This window comes from Pundamilia nyererei, unplaced genomic scaffold (genome assembly GCF_000239375.1).
Source record: "Pundamilia nyererei isolate P.nyererei 1_Seehausen unplaced genomic scaffold, PunNye1.0 scaffold00073, whole genome shotgun sequence".
Lineage (NCBI taxonomy): Eukaryota > Metazoa > Chordata > Actinopteri > Cichliformes > Cichlidae > Pundamilia > Pundamilia nyererei.
Genome location: NW_005187474.1, coordinates 181,710 through 198,576, shown reverse-complemented (window position 1 = coordinate 198,576; position 16,867 = coordinate 181,710). Strand labels below are relative to the sequence as shown.

At 43.1% G+C, this 16,867-nt stretch overlaps 1 protein-coding gene across 4 annotated transcripts in view; it reads right to left on the bottom strand.

Annotated features, from left to right (window-relative positions):
• Positions 1-16,867, bottom strand: part of unc5b (unc-5 netrin receptor B) — a 52,981-nt gene that overhangs the window by 13,377 nt on the left and 22,737 nt on the right. For 3 of the 4 annotated variants that reach the window (XM_005737036.1, XM_005737037.1, XM_005737038.1), the window contains exons 2-7: positions 5,405-5,635; positions 4,969-5,112; positions 4,473-4,576; positions 2,158-2,338; positions 1,179-1,346; positions 66-230 (exon numbers count right to left, since the gene is read on the bottom strand). In XM_005737036.1, coding sequence (XP_005737093.1) covers positions 66-230; positions 1,179-1,346; positions 2,158-2,338; positions 4,473-4,576; positions 4,969-5,112; positions 5,405-5,635 — 993 coding nt within the window. Of the gene's footprint in view, positions 1-65; positions 231-1,178; positions 1,347-2,157; positions 2,339-4,472; positions 4,577-4,968; positions 5,113-5,404; positions 5,636-7,492; positions 7,541-16,867 lie in introns of those variants that run through there. The other variant, XM_005737039.1, reaches the window with a different exon arrangement.

The window sequence follows — 16,867 nt, the reverse complement described above, 5'->3', positions numbered from 1 at the left end:
ACATAAGCCAAATATTTACCCAGCTTTGATGTTTAACATCCAGTTCCAACATATTGGACACTTACTTCTTGCACATAACCCCTCAGTGCAGTTCTTGCTCTCCATCATGCTGCCACTGCAGTGCTTTCCTCCATTTATGGGTGGGGGGGCTTGACACTCTCGGCTGCGCCAGTGGGTGCACTCTGTCCCACAGGCGGACCACTTTGCCCACTCAGTCCATCCTCCATCCACTGGAATGAAAACAGAGATGTGAGTCACTTTACAGTAAGCCAACAGCAAAACAGTTTAATCGCTTCGGGTAAAGGGGAGTTGGGCATGCTGTTATAATGCAGTCTGATGCATATGTAATGGCTCGAAGTGCATAATTTAACAATTTTGCACAAAAAAAAAAAAAACAACATTCTGTGCTTTGGAGTTAGGGTGGTCTAGACAGGATGTTATGTGACTGTACAACATTGCACTGTGTTCCCAGTGCAGGCACCTCTTAACAGTGAAGCCACGGCTTTCGCAAGAGCAAACACTCCTCTGTGCTCTTTGGGAAAAGTTATGATGGAGTAAACAGTCGTCTGGTTTTCTCTAACATGGACCACAACCTCAAATATGATCAGACAATGTTTATTGAAATTGAATGGTGAATGGAGAAAGCAAAGATCTAGGCCTGCTGTCTAATCAGGTACTTAGACTCGATTGCATTAATCAGGCATCCAGAAACACTGGGAGGATTTCTTTAAATCATGATTTGTCTTTCAATGAGCATCTTAAACAAATGTTACGGTCTGCTTTTTTGCATTTGCACAATATCTCTAAAATTAGAAACGTCCTGTCTCAGAGTGATGCTGAAAAACGAGTTCAATTCAATAATTCATCTAATTTATTATTGTCAGGCCACTTTAAATGCTCCCTGAAAAGCCTTTGGTTGATCCAAAAAGAAGAGCTTTTTTCTCCAATACTGGCTTCTCTTAACTGTTAAATCCTGAATGGACATTAAATCCTTCTCCTGAGATACAAGGTCTCGATGAATCAGGCCCTATCTTATCTTAAATACCTCATAGTACCGTATCACCTCAATAGAGCACTTTCAGCTAAATTATCTCCAGCTGAGGAACAAAACTGGCAGCTGTTTGTTTACTTAAAATCTGAACATTTTAGAAATCAACAAATGAGTATCTGGTCTTCACCTGGGCATAGCGTGGTGCAAGTTACTCTCTGTACCGGCGGGCCCTCACAGAAGGCTCCTCCGTTCAAAGGGGCCGGATTGGTGCAACTGCGTGTCCGACGCTGCCAGCCACGCCCACAGCGAGCGTTGCACTCCGACCACTCCGTCCAAGAAGACCAACCTCCGCTCACTGAGACGCACAAAATGAGACAAAGTGAGCAAGTCTGAAAGTTAATACGTGGATGATTTTTAACATTCATGACAATCACTTTATCAACTCTTGCTATTATATTTAACATACATATCAGTGAGTGATGGCCAGGATCACCTCCTGAGGTATATTTACTGAAATCTGTCTACCACACTTACACCAATCAGGTGCAACATTAAAACAACATGCTTGATATTGTGTAGGGCCCTGATAGGAGATTTGATTTTTCAAAGCAGTGCATTGGCAGTGGATGCTTGGGATCATGTTGCTTGTAGGGTAAAGCTGTGCTTTTGGTGCATGATGTGGGTGCGATTTAAGTATTTCTTGTGTGCATCGTTCACTCTCCTGGTGGGGAGAGGCTGCTGCAGTTGCAGAAAGTGGAGTTGCTTGGTCTACAGTAATGCTGGTAATAATATACTAATAATCATAAAAGTAAAAATAATTTAAACTCGTCCAAAGATCAAAGGTTTACTAGCAGAACTTTAAATTTGTTTTAGTGGTTTAACTGCTAATATACATCTACTGAAAAAATTCTACCATTAATTAAGTTTACTGAGTATTAAAGATTTACACAAGAGGGGCTAAAATTACAATTCATTGTTTTTTTCAGTCAGTTATTGCTCAGCATATTGAATCACTAAACCAAAGAACCAAACAGATGATTCTGATAATGGCTACATGTTGTCACAAGTCGAATTCATAACCAGCATTTCATAGTTTTTTTCTTTAATCCAAAGCAAACGTGTCATTAATGTGAGGAGGTGTGAGGGGTGCGAAATGGATGTGTTACCATAAACAATAAGCGTAGCTGTGCTGCTGCGTCTTTTGGCAACCACATTTCGAGCCACACAGGTGTAGTTAGCCGTGTCCGACAGTCTGGCCTGCTTGATGATCAGATCGTGATCAATCGTGATCAGAAAATTGGAGTCCTGCGATGGATCAATGACGTCCTCATTTTTCAGCCAGTCAACCTGGAGACAAGCAAGAATAGGCCGACACATACCGCTGAAATAAAGATGAGGAAACCTCAAAAAGGTTATGAAAGTTATAATTATCCAACATAAAAAATAAATAAATAAAATTACAAATCAGGCGCTTCACACTCACAATGAGTAAATATAGAAAACAAGAAATTAGCTCTCACAGTCTCAGATGCTCGATGTTATTTTAGTTTTGACTCAAATGTTTCTTTGGCAGGTATTTTTTTTTTTCACATAAAATCAGCAGGTGTGCATGCATAAATATGAGTCATCTCACCACGCACAGAGCCATTCAGTAAACACGGTAAACCTGCAGTGTATCAAGCCATCACAACACAAAGTATTGATCAAACACGCAGTCAAAATGTGATTGTTTTTGCCAAGCAAAAACACTAATTTGTTTCTTCTCTCGAAAAATGTCTTTCATTCACTTTTATTTTGACTAATTTTTGCCTTTTTAATGGGCAAAAATCCATAACTAACTGATTACATTAACAAAATTGGTATAATTTTATAATTAAACCAATTTGCTTTTATTTTGAAATTTACGTAACGTGCTTTTTATGTCAAAATTCTCCTGGTTAATAGGTATCTAAAAAGAAAAAGACAGCTTTCACAATACAAATGTGGGTAAAATAAGCAATTCAGATACAAGGTTTTACAGTTAGACTAGCTTGGTGTTAAAACATGACACAAGCATATTTCTTTGCGTGTTTTAGTGACTCTTTTATTGATGGTGTCAAAATGTCAGCATCTCGCCCTTTACTTTCTTTTCTTTTGTTTTATGCTGCAGATTGCACAGCATAAATCTGAAATCAAAACAACACAACACAAAAGGATTTGAGCTGTTTATTGCTCATCAGAATCAAGAAGAAAAATATGAGTGTGAAAGTGTTGAAAAGGCTACAGAAGAGGAACAAATTAGCCCCCCTATGAAAAATTCATTCTTTAAAAGTATTTCCAAAGTGCCGTTAAACAGAGTAAGGAATTTTTTAACACAGCTTTTCCAAACATGCGTGTCTTTGTTTGGATGCTTATAATATTTTACTTTGCACATAAATACGATTTTTATTCAGAAAACACAAAAACTACCAGGGTCAAAATGATTAGCTCTCCCAATGCTAATGGTCAATTGTGCGTCCTTTTTGCTGCATAACAGCCTGCAGCCTGCAGTTCAGATTTCATGGTCTTCTGCAATGGACCTTCAGTTCACCCCACAGATTTTTCATTAAGATTCAAGTCAGAGTTTTGTGCAGGTCAGTCAGTAACCTTCACTTTGAGCATTTGGAGGTAGTTCTCTCTTCCTGATTCCTTCTATCTTGTCAGGATTCTTACTTTCAGTCATACTCAAGCATAATACTCCCACCACCATGTTTCACGATGGGGTCACTGCTCTTTGGGTTGTATGTCTCTCCTTTCTTTCTCCAAACATGAGCAGCGCTTCTGCGGTTAAAGCGCTCCAGTTTCATCTCATGTTCCTGACGTCGCTAAATCATTCACTAGTGTCTTGGCAGTTATTCTGGGGTCTTTTTAGACTCATCTCTCACTACTTTTCTTTCCAGAGTCTTTGAAATCTTTTGCTTCCTGCCTCTCCCAGGCTTGTTCTGTACTGTATGGCTCGCTTTGAATTTCATGATCATACTTCTCCCTCCAGTTCTTGACACTTGGAAATGCTGCGATAACTTTGTAAATCCATCTCCTGCTTTGCGAGCATCAACAACTCTTTTTCTTAAGTCTAAACAGATTTCTTTTGTTTTTGCTGTGATGCTTTCTCAAGTGACAGCTCAAACCCTTGCTGAAGTTTTTATGCTGTGTGTAAATTGGACGATAACCCTTAGTTTTGTAATACGCCTCAATAAAAAGGTCAGTTTTTCAGGAGGCTAATAATCTTGGCTTTTATCACTTTTTTCTGAAATAATTCTGTTATTGTGTACAAATAGAGATAATTTATGCTCTCTAAAGAGAGCTAGTATGTGTAGAAATGCTGTAATGTTGAAAACCCTATGCTCTTTAAAAAAAAGTCCTTGGTAAAGTTTTGACAAAGACTTTAAATTTCATAGGGGGGTTACAAATTCAGTCCTCATCTGTAGGTGATGAGAGTGACGGTGGGGAGAAAAGCATTTACCTCGGCAGCAGGCATACCCTCTGGGGGGCGACACTGCAGCAGCACCTCCTGCTCAAGACGCACCTCCCGCCCCAAAGGCTCCTGTTCAAAGTTTTTTCTCAAGTCTACAGAGGGCGACACACATGCAGTCAGCAGTTAGTGAAGGCTGCCCTGTGACAGCAGAGAGTGACACTCAGTTTATCTCAGCGACACTGCCTGTCACACGCACACACACACCAGGCAAAGCCCCCAAAAGCCTCAGTAACTGTGTCATTTTTCCACACTCCAGACTCTCATAAACATGCGACGTGTCAATCACACCGCGCCCCACATTACCACCAGGGATCAAGATGGAGTGTTACGGCAATTTATTTGCATATATACTTAAACTGACGCGTGTGACAAGGAGAAAGTTGAAAACATTTGCCCTTTCGCTGTTTCTCTTCCTCTTGCTCTCTCACTCTGTCTCTCACACGCATACGTGCAGCATGTGCAAACACGCCGCCTTGATACTGACATGCAATGCGAACGTAGGCGCGGCTGCTCTTGGTGGTGCCAGCTGAGCTCCAGGCCACACACTGGCACCAGTAGTCCTCCAGTCCGAACAGCTCCTCCACCTGGGTCCTCGACACTGAGATGTCCACCTCCCGCACCACCAGGCCTGTGCAGAGTGAGAAAGGGAGCGAGAGAGAGAGAGAGAAGAGAGACACGGGAAGAGCAGGAGAGTGAGAGATTAGTGAGGCACAGTTTTTCACAGTGCATATAAATAATGCATTGGCTGCAGGCCAAAAGCAGTTAACGTGCACATAAAATCCTATAGGAGCTAATGGATTATGTAGTTGAAAATGATGTTAGTAATTGAGGATGATGTTTATGTCTGTAAAATACAAGGTGACATTACTGTGTGTGTATGTGTGTGTGTGTTTACAGTGTGTGAGCGTGCAGGTCTTCACCTGTGATCTGGTCCAGACTCTCTCTAGTGACGTGATCGTTTTGGTTCACCCACTCTCCGTTACATTTGAAGTAGATTTGGGTGGCGGGTGACGCCCGGCAGCGCAGCTGGACTGGACGGTTCTTCACTATGAAAGCATCCTCGGGTTCTAGCAGGAATTCTGGGAGAGGTTCTGCCGGCGCTGACGGGAAGGAGTCAGGAAGAACCTCGGCCTCGCTGTAGTCGCTGCTCTCTGGAGAAAAAAAAAAAAGGGGGGGGGGGGAATAGAAATTATTTACCGACCTGACAAAAGAGCAGTGCAGTGAATCTGATCTATGGCAAATCTGCGGCTTCTCCTGGTCGCTGACCTCACTGACGAGGAGGTATGGAAAAAGCAAAATGCCAAATTTGTCCATATCACTAACCTATCACACATCGAAAGGGAGAAAATGTCTGTATGACAGCTTATTTTGTGTGCCCCTCTCAAGCTTCGGGGGAAAGCCACTCTGTAAGTGCATTTCAAGAAGACATTTAAGGTGCTGATAGTTTGTACCATCATGGAAGAAGTACAGTGACATTTTTGCCTCCCTGTATAACCAGCAATCTGGACAAGGCAGACCCCCTGCTCTAGTTTCTCTGGAAGAGTCTGTGCTTCTCAGCTGGAGCAGAGAGCCGCTGACCTTCTGCGGGTCAGTCCTGTTGATCGCACATTATCCCATGACATTTTCGATGTGACACGTCCGTCTTGGAAAAGCTGTCAAAAGCTTTTCCTGGCAGGAAGGACACAGTCTTTCTGACCTCTTTTGTCAGACGCGGTACTCTAATGATGATGAGTAGATCCCAAGCAGTATATCAATGATGTTTATTGCAGAAGACAGATTTGTGTATATGGACTGATAATGCGTGACAAAATGCGTGCTATACAGATAAATAGGAAAAGTTGTGACAGTAGTCAAAATAAATAAAATGGCCTGGACAGCTTCAAGAATATTATAATAATGTATAAAAATAAACCGTGCTGCAACTCATATATGTATTACATGAACTCTACCCTTGTGTGCACGAGTGTGTAGGTGCACAGGTGGACTGGAAAAGACCGTGTGACAGCACGGCAGGGATATAAGGGTCTGCTTTGAACATGAAAAGTTAGCACAAAAGTAGCACATACATAAAAAGTGTAGGCATACTTTGAAAGCTGCAATAGGTCAGCACGTGCTCCAAATGTTCTCTCGTTTTGTTGAACAGCTACACACAGGTGACTAATGAAAGGCAAAACAAATAAAAACTGTTGGGACACTGAACAGCTTCGGTGCATTTTGGCATTTGAGCTACAAGTGCCTCAAACATTTTCCCAAAATATAGTCGCTCATTTAGTATTTTGTTGATGATTCACGTCAGCTTATCTCTCACCAAAACATTCAAAGACCCCTTTAGATGAGAGCCTCTGGGAGGTCAGACACACTGCAATTTAAGCACCACCAGCAAGTAGAAAAACTCTGCAAACGCTCAAAAACCAGAATGGCGGTGATTTGGGGAAGACAATAATGTGACAATAAAAGCTGCAAAAGTGACAGAAACTGAGACTTTTGTAAGGATGAAAAAGCTGCAGGGAATGTGTGTTCTCATCACATGATAATAATCACAATGGTAAATGGACTGGGTCTTATATAGTGCTTCTTCAGAGTTTTTTTGATTAAATGTTTTACTTCCATTGTCTGTTTTGCATTCATTTAAAGTGTTTTACTATTTGCTTGTGTTTTCTTAAGTTGCAGTGTGTTTGACCTCTCAGGGCCTCTGTAGCACTGTCATTTTGGAACAGACCACTACCATCAGTCTAAAAATGACTAGTCATAGCCTAAAGATGACAATTTATACTTATTTGCAGGGACCCTTCTCTATAAGGGGATAATTTGACCTGAATTGAAGCAGGAAAATGGCCTTCATGGCATAACAGCCATTGGATCCCCTCATTGTAGAGATGAGGAGTCCAGGTTTTCCTTTAATTTTGCCCCACTCTATCATACTGGTCCCATCCCTTGCATTTCTGAGGAATACAGGTTCTTATAAATTTTTAATATGTCTGACTTTACAGCAGAAAACTTGTTTTTACCTGGTTGTAAAAATGATGTGGAGTCAATGAGCATTAACGTGAAGAAGATTTACATTTTCTCCAGTCAGGATAATCCAAAAGCTAAAGGCATATCGAACTCTGTGCGCTGTCTTCACTTCACATGTATGCCTACAGATGAATTCACATATGTGGGAGCCGCTCACTGGAAACTGTGCTTTTCCTACACTACAGCCTTACAGCCTTGCAGTTCTCAAATCTCATCCTCTATATTCAGAATGGCTAAAACAAAAGAGAGAGAGAGAGAGAGAGATGCGTGAGCAAATTCAGCTGCTTTTAAACTACGAGATTTAAACAAGGCAGATTTGCAGTGTTCAGTTTTCAAAATGTATCAAGCCTCAACCTGATCAGGTATTCTACAACCAGGGAACAAGAGAAAGTACTTAGAAAGATACCATCTCCTATTTTAGGAAAGTGAGCACTTGCCCACTCTCATCCCACTGTTCCCCTTGACAGATTCTGTCTGAGACATTAGGGAAAGCAAAGCAGAGCGCAGAGCTCGCAGAGGAAGCAGGAGAGAAAAATTGTAGCAGGATTGAAACCAAGGCCAACGAGGATTTATGGTATTCAGGAGGATGTACCATCTTCAAGTAAAGTCACATCTATATGACTATAAAAGGTCTAGCTGAGGTAAAAGTAGAATTATCAACAACTGAGGGCTAGCCAGAGACAAGAAATCCATCAGCTGCTCAAGGCATTACAGCGATCCAGGATAGATTGCTGTTTTGGAGCGTCTTGTTTTTGACTCTTTTCTCTCTCCCACGCAAACACTTCATTGTTCCAGTCACTGCAATCACCTGTGACCTTAAACTGAACCCTCACCTTTTAACCCACCCAGACCTCGGCAGTGTACAGTAAAAGCAGAAATGCTGACGGTGATGATGAGCTCAACGTGATCAATAAAGGTTTTCAAATACTTTTTTTCTGTTTCACTGAGCATTAATGCATCGTAAACGATCCAGCTGGCCACCAGTGCAATATTTGTGTCAGTGATGGACACCTTAAAACGAAATTTTACTTTAGTTCAACGAGAGTGGCTTCATCATACTAGACTTTTTTTTTTCTAAATGCCAAGGGCGATCCTCAAGGAGTTTCCGAGGAATCAGCGAAACAAATAGAAACACAGGAACAAACACCACTTGTTCCTTAGAGCAGGTGTTCGCACTTTTACGTCACTTATATACGCTCAATTAAGCATGCACAATGCTGAGGATACCAGCAGGTAAACACAAACAATTATGAATAATGGAAGTTAACACATCAGAACGTGATGCTTAACCATGAACATGAATCGCATTCATTGGCATGCCTCTCTCCCTCTCTCGGTTCCTCTCTCCCTGCTAAGCTGTCGCCTCCAGTCCCTCAAACTTTGTATTCTCTGTCAATAACCAATTGTGTCGCCCCTCCCCGCCCCACTCCCCCGCTCTTTTCCCTTTGTCCGGCATTGATCGCTCTGTGTTCAAACATCGGCTGAAAACACAGCCTGTCACTCTTCAGGCGCGATGAGAGGGGGCACGGAGAGAGAAGGAGGAAAGGCAGAAAAAGAACGGTTGCAGAAAGACAAACAAAAGAGAGGCGGCGGTTCAGCCGGAGACAGAATGGAAGGAGAGCACTGCGTATTTGGATAAACCTCCCTCTCTGTGCCGTGTCTGTGTGTGTGCGCGTGTGTGCGCTCTGAGGCCTGCAGAGAGGCACAGTTTAATTAAAACACTTTTAGATGACAGAGGAAGGAGACGGACAGACAGACACCCTTTTTCTCCCCTGCATCTCTGTCTGGGATAATGGAGCTAGGGGTTTAAAGTAGAACCTGTGTTTTTGGGCCACCATACAAACATCCATCAGAGCTCAGCAGCTGGCAATTTGTGCGGAATGGAGGAGCCTTAAAGACAAGAACTCCTCACTGTGCAGCACAGCAAGTCTTTTATTACTCTAATGACAGACAGCAGACAGCTAGACAGCAAACACAGGCTTCTGGGTATTCCTTTCTAGAGCACACAATTGTGTGAACACATAGGCACAAGTAGACCCAGACACTAGATGACAACCTATAGTTATACAGAGCATTCTCAACCACTCTTATTCATGCATGCTGAACTCATCTGCAAATGAAGGAGTCCCCTCCTTCACGTTTGACTGTGTGGTGAAGTGCAGAGCTTCAGTTCGCCGTAACGGAGAGTTGAAGTGACAGTGGTCACTTCAAGGCAGGACTGCGTGGGAGAAAGACAGAGGGCGTCTGGACAGGGGTGACAGGATGGGAAGACAAGAGAGCTGGCCAAAGACAGGTCAAGAGACACTCAAAGCCAAGTGGTGAGCAGAGAGACAATAAGGCACGCGCACACGCACACACAAATTCACACACACTGGACAGCTATAATAACTGGCAAGGGAAATGAATCACAGCAATGTCTGTCTTTGTCTAAGCCTGTGAAACTCTCTGTTGTTCTCTCTGCCCTCTCTTTTCTTTTGCTCCTCATTCTCTCTCTGTCTGTCTGTCTCTCTCTCTCACACACACACACACACACACACACACACACACACACACACACATGAATGACTGTAATTTTCTTAGCCCCAGCGCCTCTAGCCAGAGTGGAGTCTAAAGCATCTGTACTTTATCATTACCTTTACAGAGTTAGTCATTACTGTCCCCTTCAGTGCCCTCACTATCCCAACACTGCACTCAGAAGTAGGGGAAAAGCAAGCATGAGAGAATAAAGCACAGGAGGAAGAGTACTTTGAAGAGGTCGAGCGACAGAGAAATACTACAAAAGAGACGGGGTTAAGTTGTGTTTGGCAAGATCATGAAGTTTTTATTTTTTTTATAGAAAAAAAAAAAAGAGTTATATCAGAAACAATCGGCGGTGCAGCATCCCATTGCCTCGTATATGACGTGGCAATGCTTTCCTTCTTGCCCTCCCCTGACTCCAGTCTTCCTTCCCTCTTGCCTCCTGGATTCAAAGCACTTTGCTCTGTCCATTCAACTTCAAATGACATCTTACTTTAATGAAAAATACACATGCAAAGAAAACATGGGCCCAACTACGAAGCACAACCAACCCCAGTGCTGGGTGCTGTACTGGATGCAGCAGCACACCAGCCAGTAATTTCATGCATGATATGAATTTTTCAAATGCTGCTAAACCGGTAAACAGACAAAAATACCCGCTGTGGCTTTCCAGCGTGTTTGAATGTGTTTTATTATTGGCCACCAGGCAGCATATGGAGAAGGAACCTGTAAGAAATGGGCCCCTTGTTACTCATTCTCCTAAACATTTGATGCAAAATATTAATATAAGACACGATTTATTCGTTCTGACGCTAAATCTCTTCAGCGAGGCAAACATTATGGTGCCGGCCAGATAGGACCAAAAGCAACTTGGACAGGAGCTGCGTATGGTGTTTAAAATTTTATCAGTTTTAAATAATCTGACTCGTTTTGCTGTCACTTCTGGTCACTCTGCTTGGCTTTCATTGGAGGCGGAGATCAGACCCTACGCACACAATCTCAGGGAAACAGGTGAGGCAAAGATACTCAAGGCTAACAGGTGTTTTTTCTCCCAGCCACGGCTTCATTTGTGGCACAGAGTTTGGAAGAATATGTCTCAAGGCAGCACTTCACAGCTCTGCTGTGGAAACATTAACACTAACGAGCCAGATGTTGACTTTGATTACAAACAGTGGGAACAAGAAGTGGCATTACATCTAACCGAAAAGCACAACAGGCAGCCTGTTAAGGACCGACTTCATAGCCCCGTACAAAATATTACAGGTTTTGTTAACAGAGCCTAAGAGTAGGGGTCGCTGTGGCCCAGAAGGCAGAGCTGATCAACTGCTCGTTGAAAGGTCAGCGGTTTGATCCACAGTACACGCTGAAGTGTCCTGAGGCAGGATATAAATTGCCGCCAATGCATCCGACTCAACGTGTGTGATAGGTAAAAGCACTCGAAGGCACAGGATAAAGTGCAGTGCAAACGTGTGTGTGCGTGTGAATGGCTGATTGTGGCTTTGAGTGCTCAGTAAGAGTAGAGAAGTACTCCATAAGTACTATTCCTGTTTATTGTTTTGGTGTTGTTGTCTTGTTTTATTTCCTTTTTATGACAACATAGTTTTTTATTATCTATATACTACTGTAAGAGGAACCAGCCACTGCAAAATGACATATGTAAAAATATGAAAGTGGCAGAATGTTAAAACATATTACATATTATCACTGTCTGGTTCTACTCAGCCCACTGAGGTCAAACAGCTGTGAGGACAGATGGTCAAATGTGACAACACTGCTTATGACTAAGAAAACAAGACCAATTAATACAGTGATCAACAGCCATTATGCAACATTGACGTTATACATCATCCTCACCCTATCCACCTCATTATCATCATTCTTGAGAGGAAGCCCCGGGGTGCGAGTTGCACACACTACACAGAGGCAGGTCGAAAGAGACAGAGATTGATGGAGGAAGACAGTCTCTCCTTGCCTTCCTTAAAGGACAATTACATTGAGTGATTGATATTCAGCCTGACCTCATCCTCATCAGCTTGAAAAAAAATCGTACAAGAGGAGAGAAAAGAAACCAGGGAGGAGGTAAAAAAGATAAAGTGAAGAGATGTGAAGACTGGAAAGAAGCATGTGTGGAGACTTAGAAGGATCTGATGGAGAATCACTGCACGTGTGAGTGGGGCAGTCACAGTGTGTGTGTATTTTGGCGTCAAGCAGGGCACAAGGCGACATGAGTACAGGTTGGAGCGACACAGCATCGCTTCTCACATCAACAAAGGCAGACGGAGTGTGAGGAGTCATGCGGTTCACCCATCTGACCGAACACGCACACACTCGCAGAAACGCTTACAACATAAGCAGCCCCTTTGAGCGCAGACAGGGGGCAAAATTGGTCATCTTTTAATAGGAAATGTCATTAATTCACCAGTGACTAACAGTGCCATTATTTTCATTTCATCACGATTGCTGTGAGTCGTCAGGAGGCAGGAAGCAGAATTTGATTTCCTGCTAACAGCACCACAGCTCCAACTCTGTGTGCTCTCTCATCAAGTCTTCCAAATGTTGGCCTTGAAAGCTCTTGTTTGGGTATTTTGATATTGCCACCAAGATGTGAACCTGCAGCGGCTTCACATGTCTCTGCAGCCCGCTTCTTTGTACTCACCATGGTGACTCTCTAACTAACAGACTTCCTCTCTCGCACCAGCAGGCACACGAACTCCCCTTCATGTGCTTCATGATTACTAGCGGCGACAGCGCGGCTGATATTGCTTTCACCTTGCGAGCCTTCGTGAGTGTTTGTCATCCCGGCAAAATACGGTCATAGCAATACTATAGCAGAAAATTTAGATAGATAGATAGATGAAACTTTATTAATACCTCGGGTGGGTTCCTCTGGGAAATTCAGTTTCCAGTAGCAAAGCACCAAAAGAAGTTGCATGTTACATATGTGTTACATATGTATATGTGTTTTAAAGCAGTACGGGAGGTGTTTGTAGGTTATGCGATTTTGTGAACACAATAGTGCCTCAGCCATGCAAGAGAGTGTTTTTTTTTGCTTTTTGTATTGTGATATTCTCTAGTTTTTGTAAAAAAGAAAAGAAAAGAAAAAGAAACCAGTTACATATTGTAATTTGTGTAATTAGCTTCAATCTTTTTAAAGACAGTCTACAGTCTGCTCTGTCAAAAGTGGAACTGCCACCTTTCTTTTGTTAAACGATTAGCTAGTAGAGACTGAAAATACTAATTTTTTGTCAAATATTGACCAATTAAAAGCTTTTTAAAGAACACAAAACACATAAATCAGCTTATATATTTTCCTACTCACTAAACCTTACTTCGGGGAGCCTATCCCAGCTGACATGGGGCTATCTAACAGAGAGACAGACAACCATTCGCACGCACATTCATTCCTATGACTGTGCTAACTGCATATCTTTAGACTTGCGAGGAAGAGTACCCAGAGTGCACCCACGTAAACACAGGGAGAACATACAAACTCACACAGAAATGCCCCGACCCGATGATGGAATTTCCTCTGACCTTCTTGCAAGGTCTTTGGGAAAAAGCAGGGCTGACCACTGTGCTGCCCCCTGAGTAAAGAACCTCAGCCACAAAATACAGTATATCTAAAAGCTGAAGAGACGACCAAATTTGATAGCCTAGAAGCCAAATTCACAGAAGGACCTGCAGCTAACTTTAGCACATCTGTTGCCAGCGAATAAGAAGTTGAATTCAAGGATGATGATTGCGAAACCTTCCATTAGATGTTGACAGGTGCTTCTTGAGGTAATTAGGCAGCTGGGTAAGTTGTTGTCACAGAAACAGGGCTTTTTCACAGTGTTGGTTGACATTTTAACTTTTTATCAGCTATTTACAATACACAATAAATGTTGCATTAGGCAAACACAGTAATAGTGATATTAGTGTCACGGACATTGTCAAACAGTGACCACAGCAGCTGATGTGTTGTGCAGAAGATGTAAACTTGAAAAGCATGGGCTCATTTTGTAAAAGACGTTTTTGAATTGTGCTATACACCTCTGAATAGGTCCATATATGCCATAGTTTGCTGCTCCATTGTTCCAACATGAATGATAAGGCAAATTTCAGCTGTAATTTTTCACATATTAGCTATGCTAGCTGCTATATTTGTAAGTTATTTCACAGGACTTTGGTGTGAGAGAACTTGCCCAACATTAAAACCTCTTTTAGATTGCTTTCAAATATAAAGATGTGTTGAGTTTTGTATAAAAGTTGTGACAGCAGTTTTACGAATCTGACAATGAACCACGAGGAACATTAATGTAAAAGTAACTTATGAGTAAAATGACAGAAATCTGTTTCTGTCAGACCCATGATGCCGGCATTTTCTGAGAATGGCACTGAAGACTATATGACAACACACACATTGTTAATGCTTTGCCACCCTTTCTGTATATTTGTCATATATTTGTGAGATGCAACTTGTTGGAAGGTCATCATAGCAGTGGAAATGTCACACCTTTGATTGCTTCCAACATGCTAATGAGGACACCTGCAGAGCGGCTATTTCTGTGGGGTGTGAAGCCGATCGTTTCATCAAGATACGAGTGCATGAGTTTAATTAACTGTGCAGGGCTTGTGCGCGAGCGGGCAAGAAAGATAGAATCTGTGCGAGGCAGTAAGAGGAAAAGAAAAGGTGTGTTTGGGAGAGAGAGAGAGAGAGTGAGACAGTGAGGTGACAGGAGGCAAGAAAAGCAGATTGGCAGAGGAGGAAGGCCGAGCAGGTGATGGAGATGCACAGTGACAGAAATCCTTCGCTTGTCCATCCAGTATGTCCCGGTGGCAGCAGGAGAGAGCGAGGAAGCCTGAGGACATAGTAACACATATGCATGCAGACACACACAGACACACACACATGCAACACAACAAAGACCTCATTTACCGATCTGATTGTATACAGAATGTTATCCTACACTCTTATCTGCAAGGTGTGTTGCCCTACAACCATCTAATTGTAAATGAAGTGTGACCTGCCCCCACCCCCCTTTTTTTTTTTTCAAAGGACTCGCCTCCTGTGTCATTTCTTCCCACAAACATATCCTGTCACAACAATACTTAACCAGTCCTCTTGGAGGCGATGCTGGTGGGGGGAAATGCACAGAAACACACGTAAACATGTTATCTAACTACATGGTTACAAACGGTAAATAAGGCAGTAAATGAAAGAGGGACAGACAGTGGTGGTTTTTGCTGATAACTGGGTGAATACTGGAGAATTACGTGGTTGTTTCACATGGACCCACACTATTCAAAGCGTGTGTGTAAAAGAGCGACATGGTGGGTGTGTTTGCAGCAATCTATAGAATATATTTACTCACTGTGCATGTAACCGTCAGTGCCCCCCCCATCCATAAGTGAGCTTCTGCGACTGTGTTTTTGGATGTGTGGGTGAGTGTGACTGTGAGAGTGGGAGCGCTAAGAGGATTTGGGCTTGTGTTGTAGCTGTGAGCCCACTGCTGCTACTGGTGCATTTGAATAGACGCGGGGACTGGGGGGGGGGATACATCATGGCTGAAAGTGTGCTCTGTCACAGCTAGGGGGCGCCACCCCCCACTGAGCTCATTAATCATGGCCCATCAAAAAGTGGCTCTGTGCTGTTTGTGTATGCCCTGACGACCACCTACTGCATGGGAACACAGGCGTACACAAACAGTGCTATCAATCACTTTTGCAGATGTAGACAGGGGGTTAGAGAGGGCTGAGACAAATATTGTCGTCCTCTCAAAATTACAGACCAGCATCACAACTGTTACTTGGAGGTCAAGCTCACGCGAATGAGAACGCGACTCTTGCCCTTCCTACTGCATGTGTAGATTCAAGTGCACGAGCTGAGTGCAAGGCGCCATTGCTGGCCTACTCTCCCACTGCACAGCTGCTTGATGAGAATTGCGCAAATCTACCCGGAGTGGCTGGTTGCCATGGTGGGTATTCACATGGAGTCTTCTCCTCTAGAGGCCTGCAGTCTACACGGCTATCAACTCTGCAGCTACACACGCTCACACATTGCCCACAGCCTGTCTCCTCGTTTCCTCCATTTGGAAGTTTTCCCTAAAAATCTGTCCGTTTCTGTTGCTGATTGTCTCACGGTGTCTCTGTGTATGCGTGTGTGTGCAAGCATGTATGGTGAATAGGTAAGCAGTTGAGTGGGATGAGTGTTTGGAAGCCGGAGCCGTTTAAATGGCCGTAATTACATGAGAAGATGAGCTGCATTCCTTCCTGAGGGCAGACTGATTACAGGCCTCTCCTCTCTGGGCCCCTGTAATTACCCACCCTATCCTGCCTACCCTCCCCAACCGGCGCTTCACCCTCCATCCCGCTGTACTTGCATTGGTTTCTCTCTGCTTTGGCTGGTCTGTGCCCCCACCTCACCCTCCTCTCCTGTCCTCTAATCCACCTCTCTCCCAACTTCTGCAACAGTCTACCTCCCCCTTCGCTCACCGGGTCATTCTTCTGTCCTCTCTCATAACTCCTTGAACTGATTACTCCTTACACACACACACACACACACACACACACTTAGAGCTTAGAGACCACTCACAGGACAAACAGCGGAGGTGGCATCATGAATGTAGTGCATACAGCCTTCAATTTCTTTCCTAAAGATCTCTTTGACATTAAATCCCACGTGTTATGAAGCCCTTGACTATGCATGTAAGCATGAAACTTTGCATCAGAATGCATAAAGGCTACTTTTTGATGAAAGTAACTACTACATGTATGGCAGGCGCACTTCTATTTGTGTGTAAATGTGTGTAGGGAGGAGGGTTGCTTTTAAATTCCAGTCAATACCAGTGGCCACTCCTTTAGACAGTTTC